Source organism: Artemia sp. Qi Xiang Cuo, chromosome 21 (genome assembly GCF_049724085.1).
Source record: "Artemia sp. Qi Xiang Cuo chromosome 21, ASM4972408v1, whole genome shotgun sequence".
Classification (NCBI taxonomy): Eukaryota; Metazoa; Arthropoda; class Branchiopoda; order Anostraca; family Artemiidae; genus Artemia; species Artemia sp. Qi Xiang Cuo.
This window is the reverse complement of record NC_142814.1, coordinates 9,505,458-9,533,193: the sequence shown is the minus strand read 5'-3', so window position 1 is coordinate 9,533,193 and position 27,736 is coordinate 9,505,458. Positions and strand designations below refer to the sequence as shown.

The window sequence follows — 27,736 nt, the reverse complement described above, 5'->3', positions numbered from 1 at the left end:
AATAACTGCGATGGATTAACACCGATGGATTAACAGGCCCTGAGCACTTAACCCCAGAATGAATACGAAATATATATGTCTATAGTGAAACCATGGGTCACTCTTCTCTTTCTCACTCTTTCTTCATGGGCCAGAAAAAAAGAAGAAGGAAGCAAATTTAATAATGTAAAACAATTTCTAATATGCTTGGACAGCTTGCAACAGATCCCATCGAGTACAAACATCTTACTCATGATTGTGTTTCGCCATCTACATTTTTTGCATTAAATAGTTTATTAATTAAACTTATTTATAGGAAATAGATGGTAGCGCCACTTCAGCGTCTATTGATGGTTTAACACCGGGCGAGTTATACACTTTTGAACTTCTGACAATAGCCCATGATGTTCCCAGCCAAAAGGTTACTATTGACACTCGGACAAGTGAGAAACTTTTTTTTTTCTCTATATCGTATATCTATATTTCTGTAAATATTTCTACATTTCTCTATACCTACTGTATCTGTATTTCTCTATAAATACTTTCTATAACGTCGTCTGCTTACATCTGCTTACGTAGGCTAAAAATCCCTTATTGGTGTTGCCACCGTCTTCCCAACTTCAGGCCTATCATCTCTTTCAGGCTTCTTTGGATGGTGCCAAGTGAGTTTTGGGTGCCCCACCATAAAGCGAGCAGCCGAATCTTAAAAATATCTAATGCAGGGCTTATAAAGAAAAAGAGTTGAGCTAGAAGTAGGGAGGCTTCTGGAGCAAAGAATCACTTACTGCTTTCTAGATTAGAAAGATTGGATCTTGGTAAGAAAAGTTTGCTGAGAAATGAATTACCTAGAGATGAAGTACATCAACTCTCTGGGTGGGTTTATTTTTGAAAATAAAGTCACGATGGTGGAGTGAGTTCTCTGACCCGGAGATAGGGGACACGTTTGTTGTTATATTAAAGTTGACTTCCTAAGCATTAATCAACTTCAGCTTACTTAACCAACTAAACTTCCTAATCATTAACCACTTACCTTAAGGGATTGGTTGAGTGATTGAAGAGTGTGCAAGTAATTATAGGGTCATCTTTCTTTGATGTAGATACTTCGGTTGCTGAGTCGTCAACAAAGTGGTGTAGAGGGTCCAAACAAGATATTTTGCCTTGAAAATTCGCTGAGAATATGTTAGTGCTAAGATTACCTCATGTTTACGCTCATGCTTTGCTTCCTTTACTGTTTTTGATACTTCCATTACCTGAAGTTATCAATGGTAGAAGGAGTTCTAAAAAGGGGTAAAGCGAACGAGAAGAATGCTGCAATGATCATGAAATTATCATCGGGACTGATATGTTTGAGCCGAGCATTGCAAAAAAAAAACGCCCATTTTGCAACATGACAATGCTCGGCCACACGTTTTAGCGTCCATTAAAACATAGTTAGAAACGCTGAAATAGAAGTCTTATTTGACCCCCCATATAGCCCAGGAATTGTTTCTTCTGATTACTATATCTTTAGGTCAATGCAGTATGACCTGGTAGACCAGTACTTCTCCAATTATGATGAAGTTAAAAATTGGATCAATTGAAGAGGTGTGGAAGCAATTATAGGATTTTCTTTCTTTCATATAGCTACTTCGGTTACTGAATCGTCGACAAAGTGGTGTAGAGGGTCCAAACAATGTATTTTGCCTTGAGATTCGCTGAGACTATGTTAGTGCTCTAAGATTTCCTCGTGTGTGCGCTCATGCCTTGCTTCCTTTCCTGTATTTGGATACTTTCGTTACTTGAAGTTAGCAACGATAGATGGAGTTCTAAGAAGGGAAAGCAGCCAAACCGATTGAGTTGTTCAGAGATGTCCGTGAATTGCCAGAAAGATGGGAAGAAGTTGTGGATAGCGATGGAGAATACTTTGAACATTGACTTGTAACCAGTTTTTCACCAATAAACTTTCAATCTTCAAAAAAAAAAATAAAATAATGGCAGGGACTTATATGCACACATTAATCGACTACATTTGTTGATTTTACTAATTACTTCAAAATTAACCTCTAAAACAATTTATTTTCTCAAAAAAACATATTATATAGGAAATGTCTTAGAGATCAACGTTTTCTGCTAATTTTGCGGCTCGCGCAATTTCGCCTTGCTAATCCCCAACCCCGACGTTTTCTACCCCTTGTAGCCAACTCAGTAGTTAACACTGGGAACAAGAACAAATTAGTGTCAGTGCCTTGCAGAAATAACCAGTTTAACAATTCATTTGCGGCATTTAAAGCCTTCGATAAAATCCCATATCTTTAGGATTGTAAAAGATAGTGATATTTAGTTGGCGATTGTTATCAAAGGCTACAAAAGCTGTTTTTAAATGTATGATTCTGATTCTATATGAAGGCAAAGAGGTACTTATCTGTTATAGCGCCTGCGTAAAGTTCTTCATCCATTAACGCACTGTAGAACCGGTTTCTTCGTCAGTTTCTTTCAGCTAAGCGTGAGACAAGAAAAAGACAAGTGACAGAATAGATGGGAAATATATAATATGGGCTTTATATTTCCAAATTAGGGGGGAGGGGTGGGTAAAGTATTAGGACTGTGTGAAGTTAGAAAACAATTTTTACTTTATAATATTTGGAATAATTGCACCTAACTCATTTTGCCTGCAGACCCGCTACACTTTACCACCTCCCCCCCCCCTCCCCACCTAATGTGCAAATATATAGCCCAAATTTGCCTCTTAAGTATTATATTTTCATCATATTTTATTATGATTAGTCAGTGAAACAGGTTCTACTTAGATGAAGAACTTAACATAGGCGCTATAACAGATAAGTACCGCAAACATATTGTAAGGCACATGACAATGTTTATAACAGTTCTTTCTTTTGTTTATAATCTTAGTTCGTTTGCCAATTAGAATAAACAGTGATTGAAAGGCAACTAACTATTCTAGCTACTCCCACAAATTAATCCTAATTGGTTCTATTTTTCAGTGCCATTAATGACTTCTGTCGTATCTATTGCAAACAATCGTGAAGAAAATAGCCTGACGGTAGTATATACAGCAACACCATCTAGCATATCCAAGTTCGACAGTTACCGATTTCTTCTCTCCGATCCTGGAATTCCGGCTAAGGAAAAATCAGCTGATGACATGGAGCGTAAGGTTGTGTTTGAACAGCTTGTCCCAGGGCGACTTTATAATATAACAATTTGGACGGTTTCAGGAGGTGTTACAAGTAAACCTCTTCATCGACAGGAGAGGTTGCGTAAGTATATTGATAAGTTAATTTCTACAATTTATTATATCAATATTAAATTTAATATTTTCTATTTATAAATATAAATTTTGTATAATTATATATCTGGTTTGTAATTAATATTATAATAATAAAAACTACTAATGTAATTTTATTGATACTATTTAATAATAATATGTCAATTTATTTATATTCGATATCTAAGTCAGCGGATTTTGACTTTATAATATAATAGTTTGGACGGTTAAGGGGATGCAAGTACTAATCCTAATCCTTGACAAGAGAAGCTGCTTGAGCATTATCATAATTGTTTTATTCTATTTGAATAGTAGTTTTATGCATTAGTTATAATATTAACTTACTATTAATCTCTTTTTTAAATATATTTTTTATCATTAGCCATATTTACAATTAAATCTTTAAATAAAAAAAGTTAAAACTGTCGAAAATTTGATATTTTGTATTACCACATTGACATTTTGGACGTTTAAACTTCTTCTGAAAAACCACACTACCTGAGTGTATGGTTTAACATGTAATATGAAAATACTTAGATATACCTTATCGAGTTAATCTGTCATTAGTTAATTAATTTTTTAACTGTCTTAATCCAGTGGCGGATCCAGATTTTTTAGGGGGGGGGGGCAAAATAGGTTGATCAGACAAACTTGCGTTAGGAGCAAGTTTAATTAACGCAAACTTGCGTTAATTAAGTAAGTTACACTACTATGGACTATTAGGGGGGAGCGCGCCCCCCTCGCCCCTCCCCTGGATCCGCCGCTGATCCAATCTCATCTTTTATTTTGGTGAAAGACAAAGAAGACCTACAAGAAGAAAGACCCTGCGGGGTAATTTTTGGTGAACCGCCTTCTATCCAGTGTACTAGCTAGAACTCAGCCGGATGTGTGGACTGCATAGAGTGGCCTGGCCCCTTATCCCGACTGATCAGGCCACATAGAGTGGCCTGATCCTAGCCATAAATATTAATAGTTACTTCTGAAAACGTACAATATCAGTACGAGTAGTATATCAGCAAACATAGAATGTAAATATCAAAATCACAAGAAAGATTAATCAATTTTAATTCTTGCGAGCGATGTAGCCTACTAATGCTAATTCTAAAATTTGAAAAACTTTTTTTCTTATGAAAATAAAAACCGTATTGAAAAATCCTTCTCTACCATCTTGTTTTCGTTCCTGTGAAATATAAAAGATTGGTATACCATTTTTTTTTTTTTATTTGTTTATTTTATCTCGCTGTACTCAGGACAAAATGATTTTGATTTCTGAGTTTCAGTTTTCGATTTTAACATATTTCGCTTTCGAAAATAAGTCCGACCATAAGGATTCCTCTAGTGGACGTTCATCCAGGATGACTTAGCTGCGGCTATTTTCTTTTATCTCTCGCTCAAAGATGCATAAAATGATTTTTATATACCATATACAAAAGTAAAACGACAATATTTAGCTATACATTTTAGCGAGATTTTCTTCTCATCTAAATCATCAAACCCTGGCTGTTCCTGCGGGAAGCTTAAAAAACTAATTTTCTCTCTCCCTTGGAGAGCTTTCTGCGCTTCTCCCTTTCTCCCTCTCTCCCCCTCTCCCTTTCTCCCTCTCTCACTTTCTGCGCTTCTCCTAATTCTTATCTCCCCTACTCTTCTTCTCGTTCTTACGGCAGTCTGGATTACGTTGTTTGACCTTGAAGACGACAATATTTATTTTTCTAAGGGGATTCGAAACCACTTTTTTAACTTATATAGTTTGTGTGGCCAAACTGTTTGAAATTGGTTGCGTAGTCTTGCGATAACTTTTCGAACTTGGATAAGAGATCCGAATAATTGGCAGAAAACTAAAAGCCGACATCTAAAAGCTGCCATAACTTTTAGAGCTCTTACCAGAGTCTGAATTACGTTGTTTAGCCTTGAAGACGACAATATTTATGTTTTTAAGGGGATTCGATACTTTTAGAACTTGAATATTTATGTTTTAGAACTTTTAGAACTTGGATAAGAGATCCGAATAATAGGCAGAAAAGTAAAAGCCGACATCTAAAAGCTGCCATAACTTTTAGAGCTCTTACGACAGTCTGAATTACGTTGTTTAGCCGTGAAGACGACAATATTTATGTTTTTAAGGGGGTTCGATACCATAAAGAATCACCCTATCTAGTCCATTATAAAATTTTTTAGTTTGTGTGGCCTAACTATTTAAAATTGGTTGGGTGGTCTTGCCATAACTTTTAGAACTTGGATAAGAGATCCGAATAATTGGCAGAAAACTAAAAGCCGACATCTAAAAGCTGCCATAACTTTTAGAGCTCTTACGACAGTCTGAATTACGTTGTTTAGCCGTGAAGACGACAATATTTATGTTTTTAAGGGGATTCGATACCATAAAGAATCATCCTATCTTGTCTATTATAAACTTTTTTTGTTTGTGTGGCCTAACTATTTAAAATTGGTTGAATGGTCTTGACATAACTTTTAGAACATGGATAAGAGATCCGAATAAACGGCAGAAAGCTTAAAGCTGACATCTACTTTCCCTGGAATCTTAGAAAAACCTTGTAACTTTTCTTGTTTTGTGCAGGAGATAGAGATATTTAATTTTAGGGAAACTTATATTATTAGGAAGTGTAAATTTTGTTTTATCGATGAAACGGAGGAGAATTTATTTTAAATTCAGGAAAGGGTTGTGTCTAAAAACCAGGGACGTACGCAGGGGGGGGGCCTCCGGGCCCGGGCCCCCCGAAATCTCACGAATTTTTTCATTTTCCCATAATTTTCTGATTTTTCTCACAGAATAATGGGTTTGAAGGATTTGCCCCCCCCCCCCGAAACAAATTCCTGCGCACGTGCCTGCTAAAAACATTCTAGTGTACTTGCTGGGAAAATGCCAAAAATAACCTCAGAAGAAATGTCATTTAATCAACTTGACAGCTCTTTGAATTGTCTGTGGTGCAACCTGCTTTGATTGAAAACTTTGCCGACATAATTCCATTGTCTTTTCTATCAAGTTTCATAGTTGAATAACTGTCATAGGTTTCAATGATAAGTAGTCCCCTGAGAGAATTCGTTAATGGCACCTTTGGCTTTGAGACTGTCAGCCGACGTTGAGGCTCACAAAATAATGTTTAAGGTATCAAATCCTCCTAAACGAAGTTTTTTATCTTTCCCTCCTTCTCTAGAGCTGTCTCATATTTTGCTTCCCATCGTCCAACCGAAAAGACAGACACGAAGGTACACAGCTTGATCCAATTATCGTGAGGTTGGCACGTGGAGAACAGAATATTTGAAGAATAGCTTCATTCGACGTTGCACTTCGACCGGGAATGGTCTTTCTGGGGAAGTTATCCCTTAAAGTTTTTCTGCTGATTCTTTCAAAAGAAGATTCAATAACCATCTAAAGCCTCAACAAAAGACTAGTGGCAAATCAGATATTAAATAATACCTGGCACCGCGAATTTAGGAATAAAAAAACTTCAATGACCTGAAATCATTCACGTGCAAATTTCATGAAATCATATGTGTATTATATAAAGTTTCGATTAAAGAAATGTTTGTCCGATTTAGCTTCGAACATGGCAGATATTTTTGATCCCACCCTGGGTGGCTCAATTTCTACAGGGTGTCCACAAAGTCTGGATACATGTCTCATACATGTCAATACAGGTCTCAAGACAATCCACAGTGAAGGATTCCATCCAAACAGCAAGGCTGCCAAAAGCTGATGGTATGGTGTGTTTTGTGAAAAGCTCATGTGCTATGACCAAGGCCGTATCCATAGAGGGAGGGGTAGGGGGTTTGAATCCTCCCCCCCCCCCGAAATGTTTATTTGACTTGCAAAAACGTCACAAAAATGGATACCATTAAGTTTTGTATGCATTTTTGACGTTTCTTGTGTACCCTTCTCCCCCCCCCCCCCAAAAAAAAAATCCTGGATACGGCCCTGGCTAGGACCCTTCCTCTTTGATAAACATATAGTGTGTGAGAATTATTTGAGCATGTTGAGAGACAAAATAATGCCTCAAATTGAGCACCTAGACGAAGGACTTTCAGACTGGTTTCAGCAGGCTGGAGCCCCTGCCAATTTTGCCACAAATGTTAGAGATTGGCTGAATGGCACTTCTCCTCAGAGGGTCGGAATAAGATGTTATTTGGGGTGATCCTCTCGTTCACTTCATTCTTTATCTAGGATATGTTAAAAGAGAAAGTTTACTCAATTAAGATTGCCAATTTAAACCATTTGAAAGAACGCATTATCAGTCAGTATACTGAAATTGACAGCGATCCCATAAACATTATAATTAAAAAGAATGGTTGTGTTCTATGAAAAATAAAATTTGTATGTATCTAGACTTTGTGGACACCCTGTATTATGACGGGTTATATCCATATGCTTCTCTGCACAGAGAAAGAAATTGAGCGGGGAGGGGGCAGAAAGGTGGTGAATCCCCTCACCCCTTTTTTGACAAATTTTAAAATTGTAGCTTAAAAACCATTTTGAGAGTTATAATATAAGTGAAACTTTCAAAACACATGTACATAGATATCTGTGTCCCCGCTTTTCATTCACAGAATTCTGAAAACAAGCCGAAAATTCTGCAGATTCTTGTGAAGTCAGTACTTGAATAATACTGAATAATGAAAACCGGTAATATGCAGTTGCAAAAGGATTTTTTTTTTTTTAATGGCATCACTGGCAAACACATATGTAATAACTTATAAAAGGGGGAGAGGAATTTGAAAAACAACTCCAAAAATGATCGAATTGAATGGAAAATGCAAGAACTTATTGGGAGAATTGTATAAAAGTCGACTTGAGGGGATTCCCTTCTCCCATCCCTCGCGTACTGACCTAACTGGGGGCTAATTCTTACATTTTGTCTGTTTGCAGATCCAGAACCTATTACCATCATCAGAGCCACAAAAATTGAAGACACTGAGATTACAATAACTTGGGATATTCCACCCGGTGATTATGATGCGTTTGAAGTTCAGTATAATGACGAAAGACTCTACCAGTCAATCACTACGGAGGATTCTATTTCATTTACTAGTTTGAAACCGCACAAGAACTATACCTTTACCATTGTTGTCCGTTCAGGAGCGAATAACAATGTTTTGAGGAAGTCGGTTCCTGTTTCGGAGTCTTTCACTACGTTAGAATCTACGCCTGGGAAAGTGAGTCGTTTTAATTTCTATTTAGTTTCAACATTTTTACTTTAATTTCTATCTAGATTTAAAAAAAAAAAAAAGGTTTGGTCATCCATATTGGGCCAAACGAAAAGCATGTCGGCCGTAAATTGGATGAGGGTGGGGGGGTGAAGAGGTGATAATGAAGGATTGAAAGGAAGTTGGAACTTGATGAGAGTTGGTTGAGAGTGAAGCTTCGAATAAATTGAAACGGAGGAGCGTGTGCAGCTATGATGACTTTCGATGGATTGGTGCTGCTGAGAGTAGTTAGTAGCTGTAGTACTAGTAGCATTTCCTTTAAACTGGTGGCAGCGTAGTCCCCACCCCCTCCCCCCAAAAAAAATCTGCTCTTGTGATGGAAACACCTTTTGCCCACTACCGTTTGTTTCCTAGTTGCAGTTCGTAGTCTTAGCTGATTCGTCAGAGTTCGGCCTTTTTTTCACTTTACTAACTCCTTTTAACTAGTCACTGGATAATCCCTTTTCAAAAAAATGATACTTCTTTGTTTAAACCCAGTTACTATATTGAGGAAAATTCAATGCTTAGTTAAAACAGATAATGTAAAGTGTGATTAATAAAATGATTTTTTTTTTTTTTTACAAAGAAGTATCATTTTTTTGAAAAGGGATTATCCAGTGACTAGTTAAAAGGAGTTAGTAAAATGAAAAAAAGGCCGAACTCTGACGAATCAGCTAAGACTACGAACTGCAACTAGGAAACGAACGGTAGTGGGCAAAAGGTGTTTCCATCACAAGAGCAGATTTTTTTTTGGGGGGGGGGTGGGGACTACGCTGCCACCAGTTTAAAGGAAATGCTACTAGTACTACAGCTACTAACTACTCTCAGCAGCACCAATCCATCGAAAGTCATCATAGCTGCACACGCTCCTCCGTTTCAATTTATTCGAAGCTTCACTTGAATTGAAGTTATCAAGTATTTTGGGCAATAGGTTGCATCAAGACTGGGCTGGGTAATTGTAGACAGAGAAAAGCCAAGACAGATAGTCCAAGTAATTGAGAGGCAAATGTTTAAATGGCTGGGGCACGGGTAAATGGCAGGAGTATGAATGACTCTCTTATTGGACACAAACTTGTCAGGTTAGTTTTTGGAAAGGCATGCCTGCCTAGAGTCTTAGGCATGCTGATCAAGAATTTAAAAAAGAGGCAAACAAGGCAGACACGCCTATGGTCTTAAGAAGGTTGACCAAGAATTTAAAATTGACATATTACCATAAATTTGCTTGAAATAACAGGCAAAACAATCGATTGAAGCCATTTTTATCTTTCAAATAGTACCTATTCGTTGCCTAAGCTATATATATATATATTATATATATATATATATATATATATATATATATATATATATATATATATATATATACTATACATAATTACATAACTGCCTGATTGTCATTTTTACAGTCGTTTTCAGGATCCCCGGGAACTCCAAGTTACCACCCGCAAAATACATTTCCCTTAATATAAAAGTTGCTGACACTCGGCGAGAATAGGGGCCACATCCTCAATACCTAGGTTACATCTGGGGCAAGAGTAATCCGCATCTGCATCTGGGGCCACCCTTTTTCTGTCAAATACTCTTTCTATTGTTTAGTGGCAGGCAATTCGCTCGGATCCGAAACCAAGTCCTCAATGTCTCCCCCAGTAATCCTAGTTTAAAATAATATTCGAATCCTAATATCTCTTTTACATGGTAATGAAACTTCAATTTTTCAGATGTTTTAACTGCCTGGGTCCACATTTGGACTTCCGGGTCTTTTATTCTTTCTATAAACATAGCCAAAAAACAGCTCACCCTGATCTGAGGGTCTTAGCCTCTCATACCTAATATATGATAATCCCAATCCATCTAAAACATTTTTTATTTGATACGGCCACGATCTTTTACGTTTTGACCATAGCATCTCCACATAAGCTGCTTTTGCTAACCTATCTTCTGGCAGACTTAGAACTTTTAGCCAGTACCGGATCATCTGTGCTAATCTACTCATTCTCAGCGAAAATATACCTAGGTCACCTTTTATTGCCTGATTGTGGGTCGTTAAGTGAAGACCAATTAATCTCTTAAAGTGTTTCAGCTGAAATGATTCCAATTGTGGTGCCGGGTCATGCCCCCAGAGTTCAGCTCCGTAATTGATAGTAGGCAAAACTTTAGAATTAAAAACATATTTATGCATTTTTAGATCATTTATACTTGAAAGCCTTGAATTACGTAAAATGGCAGCTGAAACTGCTTTTCCTCTCTTAATCATCTCTTTTACATGCTCTTTCCATCCTCCATTTTCTGAAAGTGTTGCTCCCAAATATTTAAAATTTTCGGTCTCTTTTACATTTTCACCTTTATAATAAAATTCTACTTTTTGATCATCATTATTCACGTGAATTCCTCTAAAAACCACAATCTCAGTCTTTTTAATATTCAACACTAGTTTCTTTCTATCTAAATATTCTTCTAATATACTCAATAATATTTGGAGCTCCTCTGGTGACTTGCCTATTAACACCGCATCATCAGCAAAAAGCAACAGAGATAATGTCAGGTTCCCTAGTGACACCGTTGGGGCCCATACCTTTTTAAAATGGTCAACAATATCATTTATATACAACGTAAACAACCTAGGCGAAACACTACTACCCCGTTTTACTGCTTTCCTAATATCGAGCGGCGACGATAATCACTTCCCAAAAACTTTAACTATACAGAATTTTTTTCTATGCATATCAGCTAATATCCTAACGAAACGTCTTGGTAAGCTTACCCTTAACAGTTCTAAGCACAGGAAAATCCTATCAATACTGTCGAAGGCCTTTTCTAGATTCAAAAATGCAACGTACAACCTATTCTTACCTTTTGCATATTTCTCTACATGCGCCTGTAGGACTAAGACCCTATCAATAGCATTATATCCATCTCGAAATCCTGCCTGCTCCTCCTTCAAAATCCTATATTTTTCTAACCATTGAGCTAATTTAGCATCTAGTATTCTTTCTAATATTTTGGTAAGACTTGGTACTAAAGATATCGGTCGATAATTACTGTGATCCGCTGGGTCTCATATATATGTAGACATATATATATATATATATATATATATATATATATATATATATATATATATATATATATATATATATATATATATATATGTATATATATATATATATATATATATATATATATATATATATATATATATATATATATATATATATATATATATATATATATATATATATATATATATATGTCTACATATATATAAATTCTTGGTCAACTTTCTTAAAACCATAGGCGGGTGTGCCTTGTTTGCCTCTTTTTTAAATTCTTGATCAGCATGCCTAAGACTCTAGGCAGGAATGCCTTTCCAAAAACTAACCTGACAAGTATGTGTTCAATAAGAGAGTCATGCATACTCCTGTCATTTACCCGTGCCCCAGCCATTTAAACATTTGCCTCTCAATTACTTGGACTATCTGTCTTGACTTTTCTCTGTATACAATTACCCAGCCCAGTCTTGATGCAACCTATGCAACCCATTGCCCAAAATACTTGATAACTTCAATTCAAAATCAACGGACTCGGTCGAGGCCTTCGGCCTCGACCTCGTTTATATATCGTATATATATATATATATATATATATATATATATATATATATATATATATATATATATATATATATATATATATATACATATATATGAGACCCATTGGATCATAGTAATTATAGACCGATAAATATATATAAACACCCAACACTCGAGAAATCTGGTTATGATGTCTTCTAGCGTCTGCTTCTAATGTTTAACGTCTGGTTTAGTGTTTTAGTGTCAAAACAGACTTTTATGTGGGACTTTTATGGCCTTTTTTCACTTTACTAATTCCTTTTAACTAGTCACTGGATAATCCCTTTTCAAAAAAATGATACTTCTTTGTTAATATCCAGTTACTATATTGAGAAAAATTCAGTACATAGTTAAAACAGAAAATTTAATGTGTGAGTAATAAAATGGAGTTTTTTTAGGCTTGATTTAAAACGTACAAAACACAATATGAACTATAAACTGACAATTTGTTAAAAATACTTCGTTTTTCAGAAGTATCATTTCAATTATTCATTTTAAGAAGTGTCATATCATTTCAAAAAGTATCATTTTTTTAAAATGAATTACCCAGTGACTAGTTAAAAGGAATTAGTAAAGTAAAAAAAGGCCAGACTTTTATATTTTCATAAGTCCGACTTCAGAAACATTATGGACCCTATTGCTAAACTGCTTATATTCCAGAGTTTCATTCGTACATCTTCAATCAGTTTTCAGGGGTGCCAATTGGACATTCAACCCTAGGTGTTTCCCCCTCTAGATTTATATACATACCTGTCCTGATATTTTCATCGAAGCAAATGAAAAAAAAAAATGACTCCTTCCCTCAATTTTTTGAAAATATCTTTTTTGTATCTTCATTTAAAAAACTGATACTTTATTTTTGTGAATTGGTCCCCTGTAAACTTTACCGATATTAATTTTTGAGCATTTTAAACAATTTGATTTTTAACTAAAATTTTTAAAACATTGTTTGTTAAATTTAATGCTGGCAAATGTCATATAGGCCAGATGATCTCAAAAAAAGGTTTATGGTTGGACGTATGCAATTAAACATTTTAATAACTGTTATAATTTTTGGGACCACCCATAATAAATTAAATCTATTTCCTGTACTAATAGGTTTAAATGGTCATTTGGAACTTCTCCTAAAATAGGATTCAATTATGCTGCCAAGTTCTTAGAAATGTTATATTTCTAAACAGAAATGATTTAGTGTTCTATGTCTGAAATCAGATATTTTTTCCAGGTTACTAATTTCAGGCCTGTAGATGTACAGCCTCAAGAAATCAAATTTGAGTGGGCGTTACCCTCTGATGATCAAAACGGCATTCTAGTGGGATATAGGATTACATACAGTCTTAAGGTAATTTAAGTACTTTATTTTACTTTTGGTAGAAACCGGAAGATGAATTTTTCTACTTGGTACTAAAGGACTTTGGAATTACTTACCACTTTACAATTACTCACCACTTAATTACTTACCACTTTACAATTACTTACCACTTTAAGTTGTCTGTGTCTTATCTCAGACATTTGGAGTCCTTTCATGGTTATAATTACTCCTTGAGTAAGGAGGAGTAAAGGCGTAAAGGCAAAGTAAAGGAGGAGGAAGGAGTAAAGAGTAAGCTGGCCAGGAAATTTTGAACTGGGTATTATTCTGGCCTCAATTTCTGTCCTCATTTATCATCTTTTTTTTTCTTTTTTTTTCATTTCTATATTTTGGATTTTTTTTATCCTCAAATGTCTTTTTTATACGCGGTTTATTGATTGTTTGTTTCTAGTTTGTCATATAAAGGTTAAATGGTTTAAAAATTCTGGTCGCTGATTTCCTACGCTTTAATTTCTAACCTTCTGTTCTTATAATCTGTTTTTTTTTTTTATCTGTGTTTTTTTTTTTTATCTGTGCAGTAATAAAGCTTCTGATTTCAGTGTCATATTTGAATGAAGTCCCTTTCCTTCTGTCATATCTTCTCTTGTCTGTTTTTCTTTCTGTTCTCTATTTTTGTGAGAAGGTGTTCTTTTTTGCATTTTATGTGCTTAAATGATCAGCAGTTTAATTTCTGATAGTCTTGTTTTACAGGCTGTGGAGCATTTTTGGGGGATTTATGATTGTGTTATTGAATTGTTTTTTTTTTTTTTTTTTTTTTTTTTTAATATATGGCTAATTTAGCTCCAATATGTGCGATAAGTTCTATTGAAATTACTAACACTACTACTACTAATAACTCATCGCAGCACCAAGCCGCCTGAGGCCAACACAGCTACGCACGCTCCTCATCCATCCCAATAGATTCAAAGCCTCACTCTTTGCACCCTCCCAAGAAGTTTCCACTTGCCCTAAATCTTTCTTTATGACATCCTCTCAACCCAACCGCAGACGACATGCTTTCCGTTTAGCCCTTGACGGTTGACCAACAAGGTCAATTGTCGGCAATCTGTCATCCTTCATCTGCAGAACATGCCCAAGCCATCTCAACCTTCCTCTCATTATAGCCCTAGAAAGCGGGATAGAACCGTATTTTTCGTACAGCCTACTGTTTGAAATACGGTCAATCAGCCGGGTACCCTGCTGAGGCTAATTAATTGCTAATTAAAATACAGAAAATTGATTTTTCGGGTCAAGATAACCTGATATACAAACTGATGATGTAAACATACATTATATTTTGGAATGCATTTATGATCATCTTTAGTTTGATTTTTTTATTATATATAATGTATATATTATTTATAACGTGATTTTATTATTATATGTTTATATCGTCTTATTATTATTTATAATTTTTATTATTATTTATAATTTTTATTATTATTTATATTTTATTATTATTATTTATTATTTTTTTATTATTATTATTTATAGATTTTCTTATAATATTTTTTTAAATTATTTATAATTTTATTATAATTATTTTTTTCATTGTTTATTATTTATTTTTATTATTTTTTTACTATATTATATAAAAAAATTCTACGCAGGGGTCCAACTTGTCGTTTGCAAAAGAGTTTGGACCTGGCGAAGGATATGGTGTCATCACTAAACTTATTCCTGGCAAAACGTATATCTTCCGAATGCAAGCTCGCACTAAAGTAGGATATGGTGCAGCCACAGAGTGGGAAGAAAGTATGCCGATCTGGGCGCCACCTCGACCACTTTCATCACACGTACCTGTTCAACTTGCAAAAACAACAACGACAATCAGTATAAAATTCGATAGGAAATTCTTCAACGATGCCCATGGACAGGTTGGTGCTTAAACTTTCCGCATTCCCTCTTTTATACTCTTTTATTTGCTCCCTCTTTCTTATATTCTTTTTATACTTTTTAGCAGCTTTTATACTTTTTCTTTATACATTTTTAGCTGCTTTTATACTTTTAATCTTCAGACATTTTTAGCAGCTTTTATACTCTTGTTCTTTATACTTTTTTCAGCAGCTTTTACACTTTTTTTCTTTATATTTTTTTAGCAGCTTTCATACTTTTTTTCTTTATACTTTTTTAGCAACTTTTACACTTTTTTTCTCTGTACTTTTTTGGTAGCTTTTTTGCTTTTTTTGCATATTATATACTTTTTTTCTTTATACCTTTTTAGCAGCTTTTATACTCTTTTTTTCTTTATACTTTTTTAGCAGCTTCTACACTTTTTTCTTTTGTACTTTTTTAGTAGTTTTTATTGCCAAATATAAAGTTTAGAACCTACTTTAGAAAAATATCTTTTTGAGAATTTTCTGGATAAAATAAACTACAAAATTTTTCAGTTGCTAGTTCATTACTTACACATTGCCTTTTTTCCCAATAGTACAGTCAATCTAGCGTCAAATAGGACTCGACCGCAAACAAATTGCAACAGAAATGATTTTTACACCGTCTTGTAGAAAAAAAAACTGTACAACATATCAAAAGTTGAGAAACCCAGCGGGGTGCAAAATAAGTGTTTTTTAGCGTTTTCCGTTTGTTTATTGTTGTTTTTAGCGGAAATTTTCCGTTATCCTAGAGCTTAGCATTTACTTCATGGGAGACATGTTTCTGCACTTGTTTTGTATGTTGAATTCGAATATCACATCAGATTCAAGTTATGTCCCACCGTTAGTGTTTCACATTCATCACCAAACAAGAAATTCGTATTTCGTGGCCATATTTCCGTGTGCTTCATGTCAGATGTGACGACAGTGTTCTTTCAAAAATCAGATACGATCGTATTCCTGACTTCACTGCACTGGATCCCAGTGCTAGTCTCGATACTCTCTGGCTTTCGTCGTGGTATCTGAAGACTCCAAGGCCGGGATGGAATGGGACACATCAGACTGTCATGGTTGGAAACCGCCCGGGGAAAGCGTCTGTAATATTTCTCCCGATGATTGATCTGTCTGCCAGTGATGACACCTGTGTGTACTCTACCTTGATGTTCATTGCAGACCAAGCTAAACGCCATGGATTCGCCCCAGTCGTGACCTTCGATCAGCCATTGTGGTGGAAAGCTATGAAAATGGTTGAGGCTTCTGAACCAGGAAGTGAGCTCTCAGCAGTAGTTCTGAAACTCGGTGGGTTTCACACAACCATGAGCTTTATTGGATGCATAGGATACACAATGGAAGGATCCGGTCTCCGCGAAGTCCTGGAACTTGCATATGCCCCAAACACTGTTCCCCATCTCCTAAGTGGAAAGGCTATTTCACGAGCTGTTCGAGGTCTCTTGCTAGTTGATAGTGCTCTACATGCCGTGCTGCTCTCCGAGTTATTTGAAGATGATCCCTGTTCAGAACCTGAAACAAAGTTAGGCACCAAAGAAGTTGCAGACCTTAAAACACTATACAGCAAGCTAATGAATGGAGAGGCAATAATGACGGAGGTTGAAGAAAATCCTGCACTCAAGCGGATCAAAGGTTTCGTCGACCAGAAGATACTTGATCTGTCTCAGCACAGAACTTCAAAGCTGTGGTTTCAGCTTATGAATATGGTTGGGATACTTCGTTCTTTCATCAAAGCTGAGCGGATGGGGCTTTGGGACTTACACCTAAAGTCTGTGTCTGAAATGCTACCTTTTCTTGCGGCCTGTGGTCACAACAACTATGCCAAATCGTCCCGAATATACCTTCAGAAGATGGTGAAGCTTGAAGAAACCCATCCTACTGTTCATAGTTCATTCCAACAAGGAATGCACGTCGTCAGACGATCTGATCGCTATTGGGCTGGCTTGTCGACACATCTAGTTATTGAACAAGAGCTTATGCGCTCGTTGAAAACAGCTGGCGAACTGACTAGGGGTACGGGCATGACCGAAACCCAGAGGTCGCTGTGGGTTTTAGCACGCCCAACCTGCTCTGCTGTTAACCTCCTAATGGAAGATCTGCCGCAAATTCTCTATGGGACAAGCGAGCAGCACAAGGAGAACGCAGGCCCCAGACAAGAACGAGACTTCAAGAATACGCAGGCGATGGTCACGTACTTTGAAAATGGCTCACCATTCGGAGGGAATACCCTGCTTAGAAGCATTGCTACCGGTTTGACTGCATATGAATCTGCAAACGTTGACTCTGCGAAGGCTGTCGGGCTAAAAATCCTTGATGCTACGACTGGAAAAGTGGCGAAGGATTTTGTCTTCCGAAGAAAAGAACAGGCAGTCCAGATAACAACAAAGCAAACAGCTGGAGGAGATTGCAAGCGACTGGATCCAGCTTTGCTATTCCAACGCTTCATTGCGTTAGCCAAAAGGACAAGACTTCCTGAATCAGAGTGCTTCCGGTATAAACTTTATTCGTATCCCGCTGCTCTGTTTGACAGCTCATTTATGCCGAGAGTACCGAACAAGGCCGAATTCGCCAAGGCCATTGCACTTGCATGCAAACTCGAAGAAATTCCGTGTGTGCTGAACGACGGGACACACTACGTACTTGACGGCGGATCTCTATTGCACCCAGTCCCAGGGATAAAAAAAGACACGTATGCGGGTATCATACAGAGCTAGTCTCTGTATATTTCGCGGAAGGACCCTGGCGCAACTGTTGTTTTCGATGGGTATGATAGTGGACCTTCCATCAAAGATATGGTCCATTCGTATCGTAATCGAACGATTGGTCGCGAGGTTTTCTTCACGAATGACATGCGTCTGAAAGTTAAGAAAGAAGAATTTCTCGGGAACAAAAAAAAACAAGTCAAGATTCATTAGTGCGCTTGCAGTTCATCTCCGGCAAAAAGGCTGTTTTGTAGTCCAAGCCCCCAGTGATGCAGACGTGCCTATTGTAAAAGCTGCTATCGAATCAGCTAAACAGAAGGTAACTGCTGTTATTGGAGAAGATACGGATCTTCTGGTCCTTCTCTGCTACCACTGTGATGTCTCCACTAACAAGGTGTACTTCGCCCCAGAGCCAAAGAAAAATAAAGAGCGAAGGTGCTGGGATGTTCATGAAATGAAAAAAGATTAGGCCAAGAAGTATGTGGTCTGATCCTCTTTGCCCGTGCATTCCTTGGGTGTGATTCTACATCACGTGTCCACAACATCGGAAAATGTCTTACCCTGTAAAAAGTGATAGAAGACGAAAGTTTTCGAGCATCTGCCAAGGTCTTTATGAAGAAGGCAGCAACAAAAATCGAAGTCAAGGAAGCCGGAGAAGACGCACTTCTTATAATATATGGTGGAAAGAAGGGGGAAATCTGAACGAGCTTCGAAAGCAGCTCTTCGAAAGAAAGCTTGTCACAGCAACGGCTTTTGTTCACCCAGAGCAGCTACCTCCCACATCCAACTCTGCAGCATTTCACAGCTATAGAGTTCACTTTCAGGTACACGCCTGGAATGACGACCGTAATCTAGAATTGGACCCTCAAGAGTGGGGCTGGAAGGACCGAAATGGTACATTATACCCTGTGATGACGGACCTACCCCCAGCACCTCCCCAACTTCTTAAGATTGTTAAGTGTTCCTGCCGTTCAAACTGCACCTCTGCTCGGTGCACTTGTGTCAGAAACGGCATGTCTTGCACTCTCGCGTGCAAAACTTGTCAGGGAGCAGAATGTGATAATTCTCCCAAATCAGAAGATCTCATCGGCGATCTCGACGACGAAGTTTCAAACTACACTGCAAGTGATTAATGTCGCAAGTCATTTGAAAAGTTGCCTGCCTTTTACCAATGTGATTTTTGTTACCTGTGATTTTAGTCAGTTAATACATTAAGAGATGATTGATTATTTTGAAGAAACCTTTTGATGATGAATGTGAAACACTGTCGGTTGAACATATCCTTGATCTGATATGATATTCGAGTTCATCGCATAAAACTACTCAAGAAATGTGGTCAAACGACTATGTTATAATAGAATCGCGAACTTCGTGAATGTGGATGAATGTGAAACACTTTTGGTTCATCGTATCTTAAATCTGATGTAATATTCGAGTTCAGCACATAAAACTACATCAGAAATGTGTTTCCCATGAAGTAAACTATAAGCCTTGAGAAAATCGAAAATTTAGGCTTAAAAACGAAAAATAAAACACAAAACGCTAAAAAACACTAATTTTGCACCCCGCTAGGTTTTTCAAATTTTGATATGTTGTTCAGTTGTTTTTTCTCTCTATAAGATGGTGTAAAAATCATTTCTGTTGCAATTTGTTTGCGGTCAAACCTTATATTGACTGTACTACAATGCGATGAGATGGTTGCAAATATTTATTTTTTCATTGACATAACGAAGCTATAGCATTTCACATAATTTCTTAAACCACATTGGCCTGACATCACATAAAGAAAGAAAAATGAGCAAAAATGCGGTTTTTATAGGCCAAATGAAAATACTGAAAAAACAAAGCGAATATTTCGAGAGGACAAACGCCTCTCTTCTTCAGCGCGAAACGAAATAATTTATCCAAGGAAAGTGCCGAAGAAAAAAACAACAAAAAACAAACGCGGAAAGTCAATGTTAAAAGAACCAAAAAACCAAAGAAAAAACCAATAATTTAATAGATTAACGAAATTCAATAAAAGCCAAAGATTATAAGAATTAAAACCAAATACCTAACAACCATAAAAGCGAGTTATTCGCCAATATCCGTGATTTGCACAAAATCCAAAAAAATATGAACTGCCATCGACGGATGGCAGTTGTTCGCTAGTATAAAAAAAAAGAGTTGTTCGCTAGTTGTTAGAAGAGAGGCGTTTGTCCTCTCGAAATATTCGCTTTGTTTTTTCAGTATTTTCATTTGGCCTATAAAAACCCCATTTTTGCTCGTTTTTCTTTCTTTATGCATTGACATAACGAATTCTTGTAGATGCTCTCAAGTTTAGTAAGGATATTCCGAGTCTTTTTTAGGGAAATTTGATGCTAAAGAGGGGGAATCTTGCACTTTTTAACGTGTTTGTTTCGCAGAATTTTTTAAGGAAGTCCTTAGAAAGGTGTTAAGGAGATGGGATTGAGAGATTTTGGCCGACACCTCTTTCTGTACATATCACAGCAGGTTCATAGCAGTAGTACCTTTTTTTCAAAAATGGAAAGGAAGAATTGAATGTAAATTCGAAAAATATTTCATAAAGAGTTATTCTTTTCGCATATCATTCATCTCGCAAATAACTACCCTTTGGAAGCTGCATTGGAAACCTATTGGAAAATGGGAAACCCATTGGAAAAAGTCTTTACAAAATTGTTTATACTTTCTCTCTCTTTTGTTTATTTAATTCTTTATTTTCTGCTTCTGTTTTTTACTCCCCTTCTTGCTTCTAAGTGTCAAAATTCATTTAAAAAACAGCTACTAAGTGAAGATGTGTACGTGGGAATTTAGCTGGTGAAAGCTTTCCAGTTCCAGAAAATTTCTGGATACACCAGAGTATATGAGATTAAGAAAATAATGTTGTACTTCTTTAGTTTTCTAGAAACTTTTTTCTAATGAAAATTTTCTTTCAGAGCAACAGTAAACCATATCAACTTTCTTTTATACTACTTTACTATTCTTAAATTTACTAGTACATTATCTCTGTGAATAAAATCTAGGGGGAGACCTACCCTCTTGCCTCTTCCCCCGAATTGGCGGCCCAGCGCTCTTCTGCACTCTTTATTGTATGATCATGTGGATTTTTAGACCTAATGTGTAGTGTGTCTAAAAGAAAAAATGTGATTGTGGTAACAAATCAAGGATAGCTAAACCCCACATCCATATTATTGCCACTCCCCCACCGAATCTATCCTCGTTACGCTCCCTCTTTTATTTTAGTCCTTCTTCCGCTATCTTCTCTCTCACTCTCCAAACACACCCTCTTTTCCCAAAATACATCCAATAGAAACTTTGAGATAGCCGTGTCGTCAAAACAGTCCAAAGATCGTACAACAATGCCTTTGGGGTTAACCAAGCCCCCTAGTGCACTAGGTGAATGGTTATGTTATACCCCAGGGACATATAAGGTTTTTATGGAAAGCGTGATCGTCCAAACTTTGAAGGAGGCTCATTTGATTGGAAATTAAAGTTTTAGTTCCTTTTTTAAGAGTCAAAAATGATCTGAGGGATCTCTCTCTCTCTCTCTCTCTCTCTCTCTCTCTCTCTCTCTCTCTCTCTCTCTCTCTCGCTCTCTCTCTCTCTATCTCTACATATGTCTCTTTCTTTGTAACAATATATATTTCTCTCTCTCTATCTCTCTCTCTATCTCTCTCTCTCTCTCTCTCTCTCTCTATATCTCTCTCTCTCTCTCTCTCTCTCTCTCTCTCTCTCTCTCTCTCTCTCTCTCTCCTTCTCTCTCTCGTTCTTTCAATTTTATTTCTTTCTCTTTATAGTTATACTTATTAACAAATCAAGTAATTTATCGACTGCATTTTCTAGGTACATAATTACACAATCATAGTGGCCGAAGACGACAGCAAAGAATCACTGTTTTTGAATCTTCCAAAATGGCGCGATGTTCAAAGTTTTAGCATTTGGCCTCCGTATCAAGTAACAGAACCGTTTCCTGCATTTGAGAGAAGTTCAATTGAAAACTTCACAGTTGGATCTGAAGTTTGTCAAGGGGTAACTGGGTATTGCAATGGTCCGTTGAAACCTGGCACCGCCTATAGAATGAAAATTCGAGCCTTTACAACAAGAACGAAGTTTACTGACACCGCTTACAGTATCCCCATTAGAACTGGTGAGTTTTGGTATTATGCTTAAATTAGTTCGAGGATCACATTTTAAAAATTGTTCAAACATTTTAAAAATTGAATTTATGCAATTAAATTAAATTCTAAATAAATTAACGATAAAAAAATTCGTGACAATGAGTAAAGATTTTAATTAGAATGTTTTACCCGATGCTATGTGTTTCAACATTTTTTTTTATTTATAAATGAAAAGGCTGTATTGTTACCCAGGGCTACCCTAAATTACCCTAATTTGCTATTTTATTTCAACTTTTGTGTCATTTGTGGAATGACTTCGTCAATTCAGGTTGTTTTTTCCGGTCATGTGTCAATCCTAAAATTTGGTTAACCTGCCTGAGACTCTAGACAGGTGTGCTTTTCCAAAAGCTAAAACACAAGTATTTATCCAATTTGAGAGTCATATCGGTCGGGCCCTAGTTAGTATGATGCTTAAATAGGTTCGAGGATTGCATCGGCAATACATATCATGAAGGGAAAAAGGGAAAAAAAACGAAAGAACAAAATATTGATTAACACATATAGCATGACCAACCCAGCAACGCAGTTTTAAAACTTAAGCACAAACAACAGGTAGAACAATAGGCATTTTTTTTGTAAGACAGTGGAGCTCTAACCTCAAGTGAATATTTCGATCCCATATCCAAGGGTTGTCCTCACCAAAACACAAAAGAATATATATGAAAAAAAACTTACATTAAAACACGACATTTAAAACTAAAAAAATATTTTTAAAATAGTCCCAGTGTCCTCACTTCAACGAAGATCAACCAGGACCAGGTTGCCTTGAGTCCGGGTTGAACTTCATTGAAATGAGGATGCTGGGGTTGTTTTTAAATTATTTTTATTTTTTAGTTTTAAATGGACTGTTTCAATGTAATTTTTTTTTGTATATATTCTTTTGTGTTTTGCTGAGGACGGCCCTTGGATATCAATCAATCAGTCAATGAATTTATTCAATCAATAAACTTAACAAAATACACTTCAATATAAACTACCCCGTAAGGCTCTATTGCCAGGAAAAAGTCATTTACAAATTTATTCAAATGCCATGGCTATCCTACTTGGGTTTAGATTTGGTGTTGTATCTTCTACAATGTTTTCTTCAAAAAATGTATAAACCATAAGATTAGAGACCCGGGTCAGTGACTGCTATTGGACCTTAAACTACTGTAGTTAACTTGAAGTTAAGCTGATATGGAGCTCTAATTTTAATTTTGTCAAGGTCTGGACGAGAAAAGCTCTCTTCTTTCTATGTATGGCAAACTGTTTATTATTTGAATTATAAACATGACCCCTCAAAATCAATGTATTTGTTAAAAAAAAAAACTCGTAAAAAAGCAATTCCAAAAGTTATCAAGAAGCTCAAATTGAGTCCTTTTCATATACTCAGAGACCGCATTTGTTAAAATTGTCGAATTCCGTTAACGAGGTTAGTTACGCCCAGGGTGTTTTTTTACAGTTGGAAAAAGTTTTGAAAAATAGGAAGGTAAGTATGCGAACCAAAATTAGAATACTGGAAGATACAGTGATGAGAGGGGTTAAGTCTTGGCTCTGAAGCATGGACGCTCCAAAAACGGAGGAAGTTTTGATGTATGTTTTCCAGAGAAATTACCTATGGATCGTCTTGGGTACCCGACTGACTGACCGTATCTCAAACAGTAGGCTGTACGAAAAGTGTGGTTCAATCCCGCTTTCTAGGGCTATAATGAGAGAAAGGTTGAGATGGCTAGGGAACGTTCTGCGGATGAAGGATGACAGATTACCGAAGATTGTCCTTTTCGGCCAACCCTCTTGGGTCAAACGAAATGCAGGTCGTCCCTGGTTGGGAGGATGTCATAAGGAAAGATTTAAGGGAAATGGGAACTTGTTGAGAGGGTGTAAAGATAGGCTTTGAATAGATTTGGATGGAGGCAGTTTCCGTAGCTGTGCTGGCCTAAGGCGGCTTGGTACTGCAGTAGCAGTTAGTAGTAGTAGTTGTAGTTAAGTGACTAGTCATATGCGTTACGAAAATTCAACTAGAATTGAAAAAAGTAAATTCAATATAAAATAATCGAAATTAAAATAGTTATCATTATACAAAATTAGTAATAATTAAAATTATCCTTATTCTCTGGCGTGCGTGTAGTTTCTTTTTCCTGTTCTGCTTTGCCCCTCTTTCACCTAGTCTAATAATTTATATTTGGGATTTGATCAGAATTGTACAAAGTAGAAACAGAAATAAAGTGGCCAGGAGACGGTATTTTTTTTTATTATTTTTTTTTCTAGAGAAATATAGAAGGGACTCGGAACGTCATAAAAGTCGATAAGATGAATTTATTCTCAACAACCTTAAATGGTACAAAGGGATAAATTAACGTAGACGTCTCTTAAATGGCTTATGTCTTAGGCATATAGGAAGAGAAAAGCACACATTGTCGCTATCAGGCCTTAAAGTCATATCTGAAATTTTCATGCTTCCAATGTAAACCATTTAACAAACTTTTTTCAAAAGGAGGATCAGCGGGGCTAGGATGCATTTTTAGCCCATAGCCCAGCGGGGCTAGGGGCTTCAATGCATTTTTGATCCTCCTGATCTATGTTGCCCTGCGGATCGTTCCTTTGAGATCAGTTTGGCAACTGGTTTTTGACAATAATCTCAGAAAAAGGGCTAGTTATGATCGATGAAATTTTTATTCGCCTGATCTATGTCCCCTACTGATCCTCTCTTTGAAATCAGAATTTTTGGCAGTTATCTCAGAAGTGTGGAATACCATATACGGTACTTCTTTTAAGTTTGTCAGCGGCGACAAACTTAACTGCATTTTTTATTAAAACAAAATTAAACATTGTAGTTTGTACAGAGAAGTAAAACACACATTAGTTATCTACAAATATAGCATAAAACAGTTGGGCTAGGGAAAATAAAGAGAGAAAAAACAGATGAAAAAAAAGAAAGATAAAGAAATCAGATTGATATCAAATTGTGTTTTTTTTCGTTTTTTTTTTTTTCAGATTCCGATAACACAGCTGTTGTGCTTGGTATTCTAATTCCGTTGATGCTTCTAATCATGCTGGCTGTATTTGTTGTGCTCATTCGGCAGAGGCAGTGCCCAGCTGGTTGTCTGAGTAAAAACAAGTCTGTAAGGCATGCCGATGGATTATCAATGGCAGATAGTATTATACCTTCATCGTAAGTACTGTTCTACCAATCAAAGGTGTCACAGTTGGTGATAGGGAGGAAACATGCTAGTTTTAAAACAACTTCTAGTAGACACTTAAACTAACCCTTTAGAACCATCAATAAGTAATAGAAAATATTTCTGTCTATCACTCTCTCCAGATTATTCAGTTGTAACGTCACTATGAACATTCTAGGTTATATGCATTATCAACTAGCGGCTATCTTTAAACTCCAATTTTCTCCAATGAAAAATCAATGCCCTTTGACTAGTCTTTAATACTACTGCAACTAACAACTCACTGCAGCAACAAGCCATCTTAGGCCAACACAGCAACTGACACCCTTCGTCCATCTCAATCTATTCAAAGCCTGCCTCTAACACCCTCCCAAGAAATTCCCGTTTCTCTTCAATCCTCCCTTACGACCTCTTCCAGACACTTACGCCTTTTTTTACTCTTGATTTTTTTATAGTTGAGCTTGTAAGTTGCTATGAGCAATTTTTGCCAAAAAAAGGGGGATGTCGAGTCAAGATTTTTGGGGATAGACGCTGTCAAACAAGCGACCCGTGGGGTCTATGCTGCCTCAAATTGGCATTGGTATCTCAAAGTACGTTGTGCTATACAAAATCAGTTTTGTAGGATAGTGGTAAAACGAAAAACTTTTTTTTTAAGATCTTTGACTGTATGTAGGGGCCAGTGCTATTAACAGTAAGGTTTTATCCAGGCACTCAATATGTAAGAAAACTTGAAACGCTAAAAAATTTCTCAAATGTTTATGCCAGTGAGAAATAATTTAAAAAAAAGTACAAAATCTTATGCTTTTTTTTGCACAAAAGGATAAAAAAGATGAATTTTTCTATATATCTAGGGAATTCAATAAAATTGGATAAAATAGTCGAAGATTGATCAGGACTTTTTGACAGATCGACACCCCCCGGTGTCGATGGTGTAAAAAACCCCTGGGGTTTTTATTAGTATTGAAATAGTCAAAGATTGATTAGGGCTTTTTTATAAACGGATGAGACTATGGTGCGGGTTGAGCACAAGAAGTTAATTGTGGCCGGCTCTGTCCTAAGGATAACTCCAATGCAAAGGCTAAGAAGTGACATTATCAGCTATTAAATTCAAACTAACACTAAACCACAATTATTTCGTATCTTCAAAAGTGGATTTGCAGAAGTCAATGAGCTTTAATTACTTTATCTTAGTACTTTGAAAAAATGTTATTAAAATAACGTATAAAGTAAAATCAATCAAGTGCTCTAATACAAAAATGTAGAAGTTGAATTTGATCCATTTTATGTCATAGAGGTTCGTTTATTGCAGCAAACGCTTCTCAATGCTTAACCATAATTTGTCTTTATTCATAATTTTTCACAAAATTTCTTTTTTGCACAAAAAAGACTAAATTTCTATATATCTAAAATAGTAATTGGATAAAATAGTAGAAGCTTAATTAATTGGAGCTCGATGGAGCTTGCTTATTCTAATGGGTGGACTTTAAATCATAGTGGCACAAAAGGCCACAAAAGACGTATGCCACCGTGAAGGTGGTCTAGTCCCCGATAACATTTTATTTTAAGTAATATGAAACTGTGCCATAGTTTTTGGGATTTTTGACTCGATATAAGGACCAGCTGTTTAACCAATAAAAGTTTTATTTAGGGAAAATTAATTTCTAAATTGGGAAATTAGAGGAAAATTAATAGAGGGAAAATTAATTGGTGAGGCTCAATATCTCAACTGTGTCAGTGAGTGAGAAAAAATGTGTATATGTACATTTTGCACGTTTGGACACCAATGGATATTTGGAAACAGCGTGGGGATTTCTGCATATCTTGAAAACAGAATAAGATAGGAGAAAAATCTTTTGGACTAGTTGAAGGATCTTGCTTGGTTTTGAACGAGTGGACAATAAATCTCAGGTTCTCACGCAATGTACGCGTATACGCAAACTCAGTACTCACGCAATGCTTCTTGAACAACATCAGTTGAATTGGTCCTCAGGTTACAGTCTCCAATAACACTTTATTTTAAGTGACATTATATACATACATACTGTTTCTCGTTTTTCAAGCCAATAGATTTTCTTTGTTGTTCAAGTCAAGTGACTATAAGTTTCCTTTATAGGGTTTTCAGACAAGGTGATTCTAATGGTGTACTTTGTGTTTCAATATGACACCATTTTTAGGGGGTTTAGAGCTATTTTTTTGTTACTATGGGACGTGTTCATCTCTTCTAGGCTGTAGCTACCTCTGCAACGACGATGATACGATTGATAGTCCAGCGGTTAGCACTGTTGCGATACTGCTTTTGAATTCCAAATAATCACCAGGCCACTTTGAGGGTATCGAGTCTCCGATAACACTTTATCTGATAACGTATTATAAGGACCAGTTGCTTAACTAATAA

General features: G+C 36.4%; 1 protein-coding gene across 1 annotated transcript in view; it reads left to right on the top strand.

Moving 5' to 3' along the window:
• The window catches only part of LOC148939215 (tyrosine-protein phosphatase 10D-like), a 189,273-nt gene that overhangs the window by 133,307 nt on the left and 28,230 nt on the right, over positions 1-27,736 (top strand). The window contains exons 15-21 of the mRNA XM_089106813.1: positions 296-422; positions 2,961-3,236; positions 8,127-8,413; positions 13,298-13,414; positions 15,031-15,297; positions 21,849-22,152; positions 25,157-25,334. Coding sequence (XP_088962939.1) covers positions 296-422; positions 2,961-3,236; positions 8,127-8,413; positions 13,298-13,414; positions 15,031-15,297; positions 21,849-22,152; positions 25,157-25,334 — 1,556 coding nt within the window. The remainder of the gene's footprint in view (positions 1-295; positions 423-2,960; positions 3,237-8,126; positions 8,414-13,297; positions 13,415-15,030; positions 15,298-21,848; positions 22,153-25,156; positions 25,335-27,736) is intronic.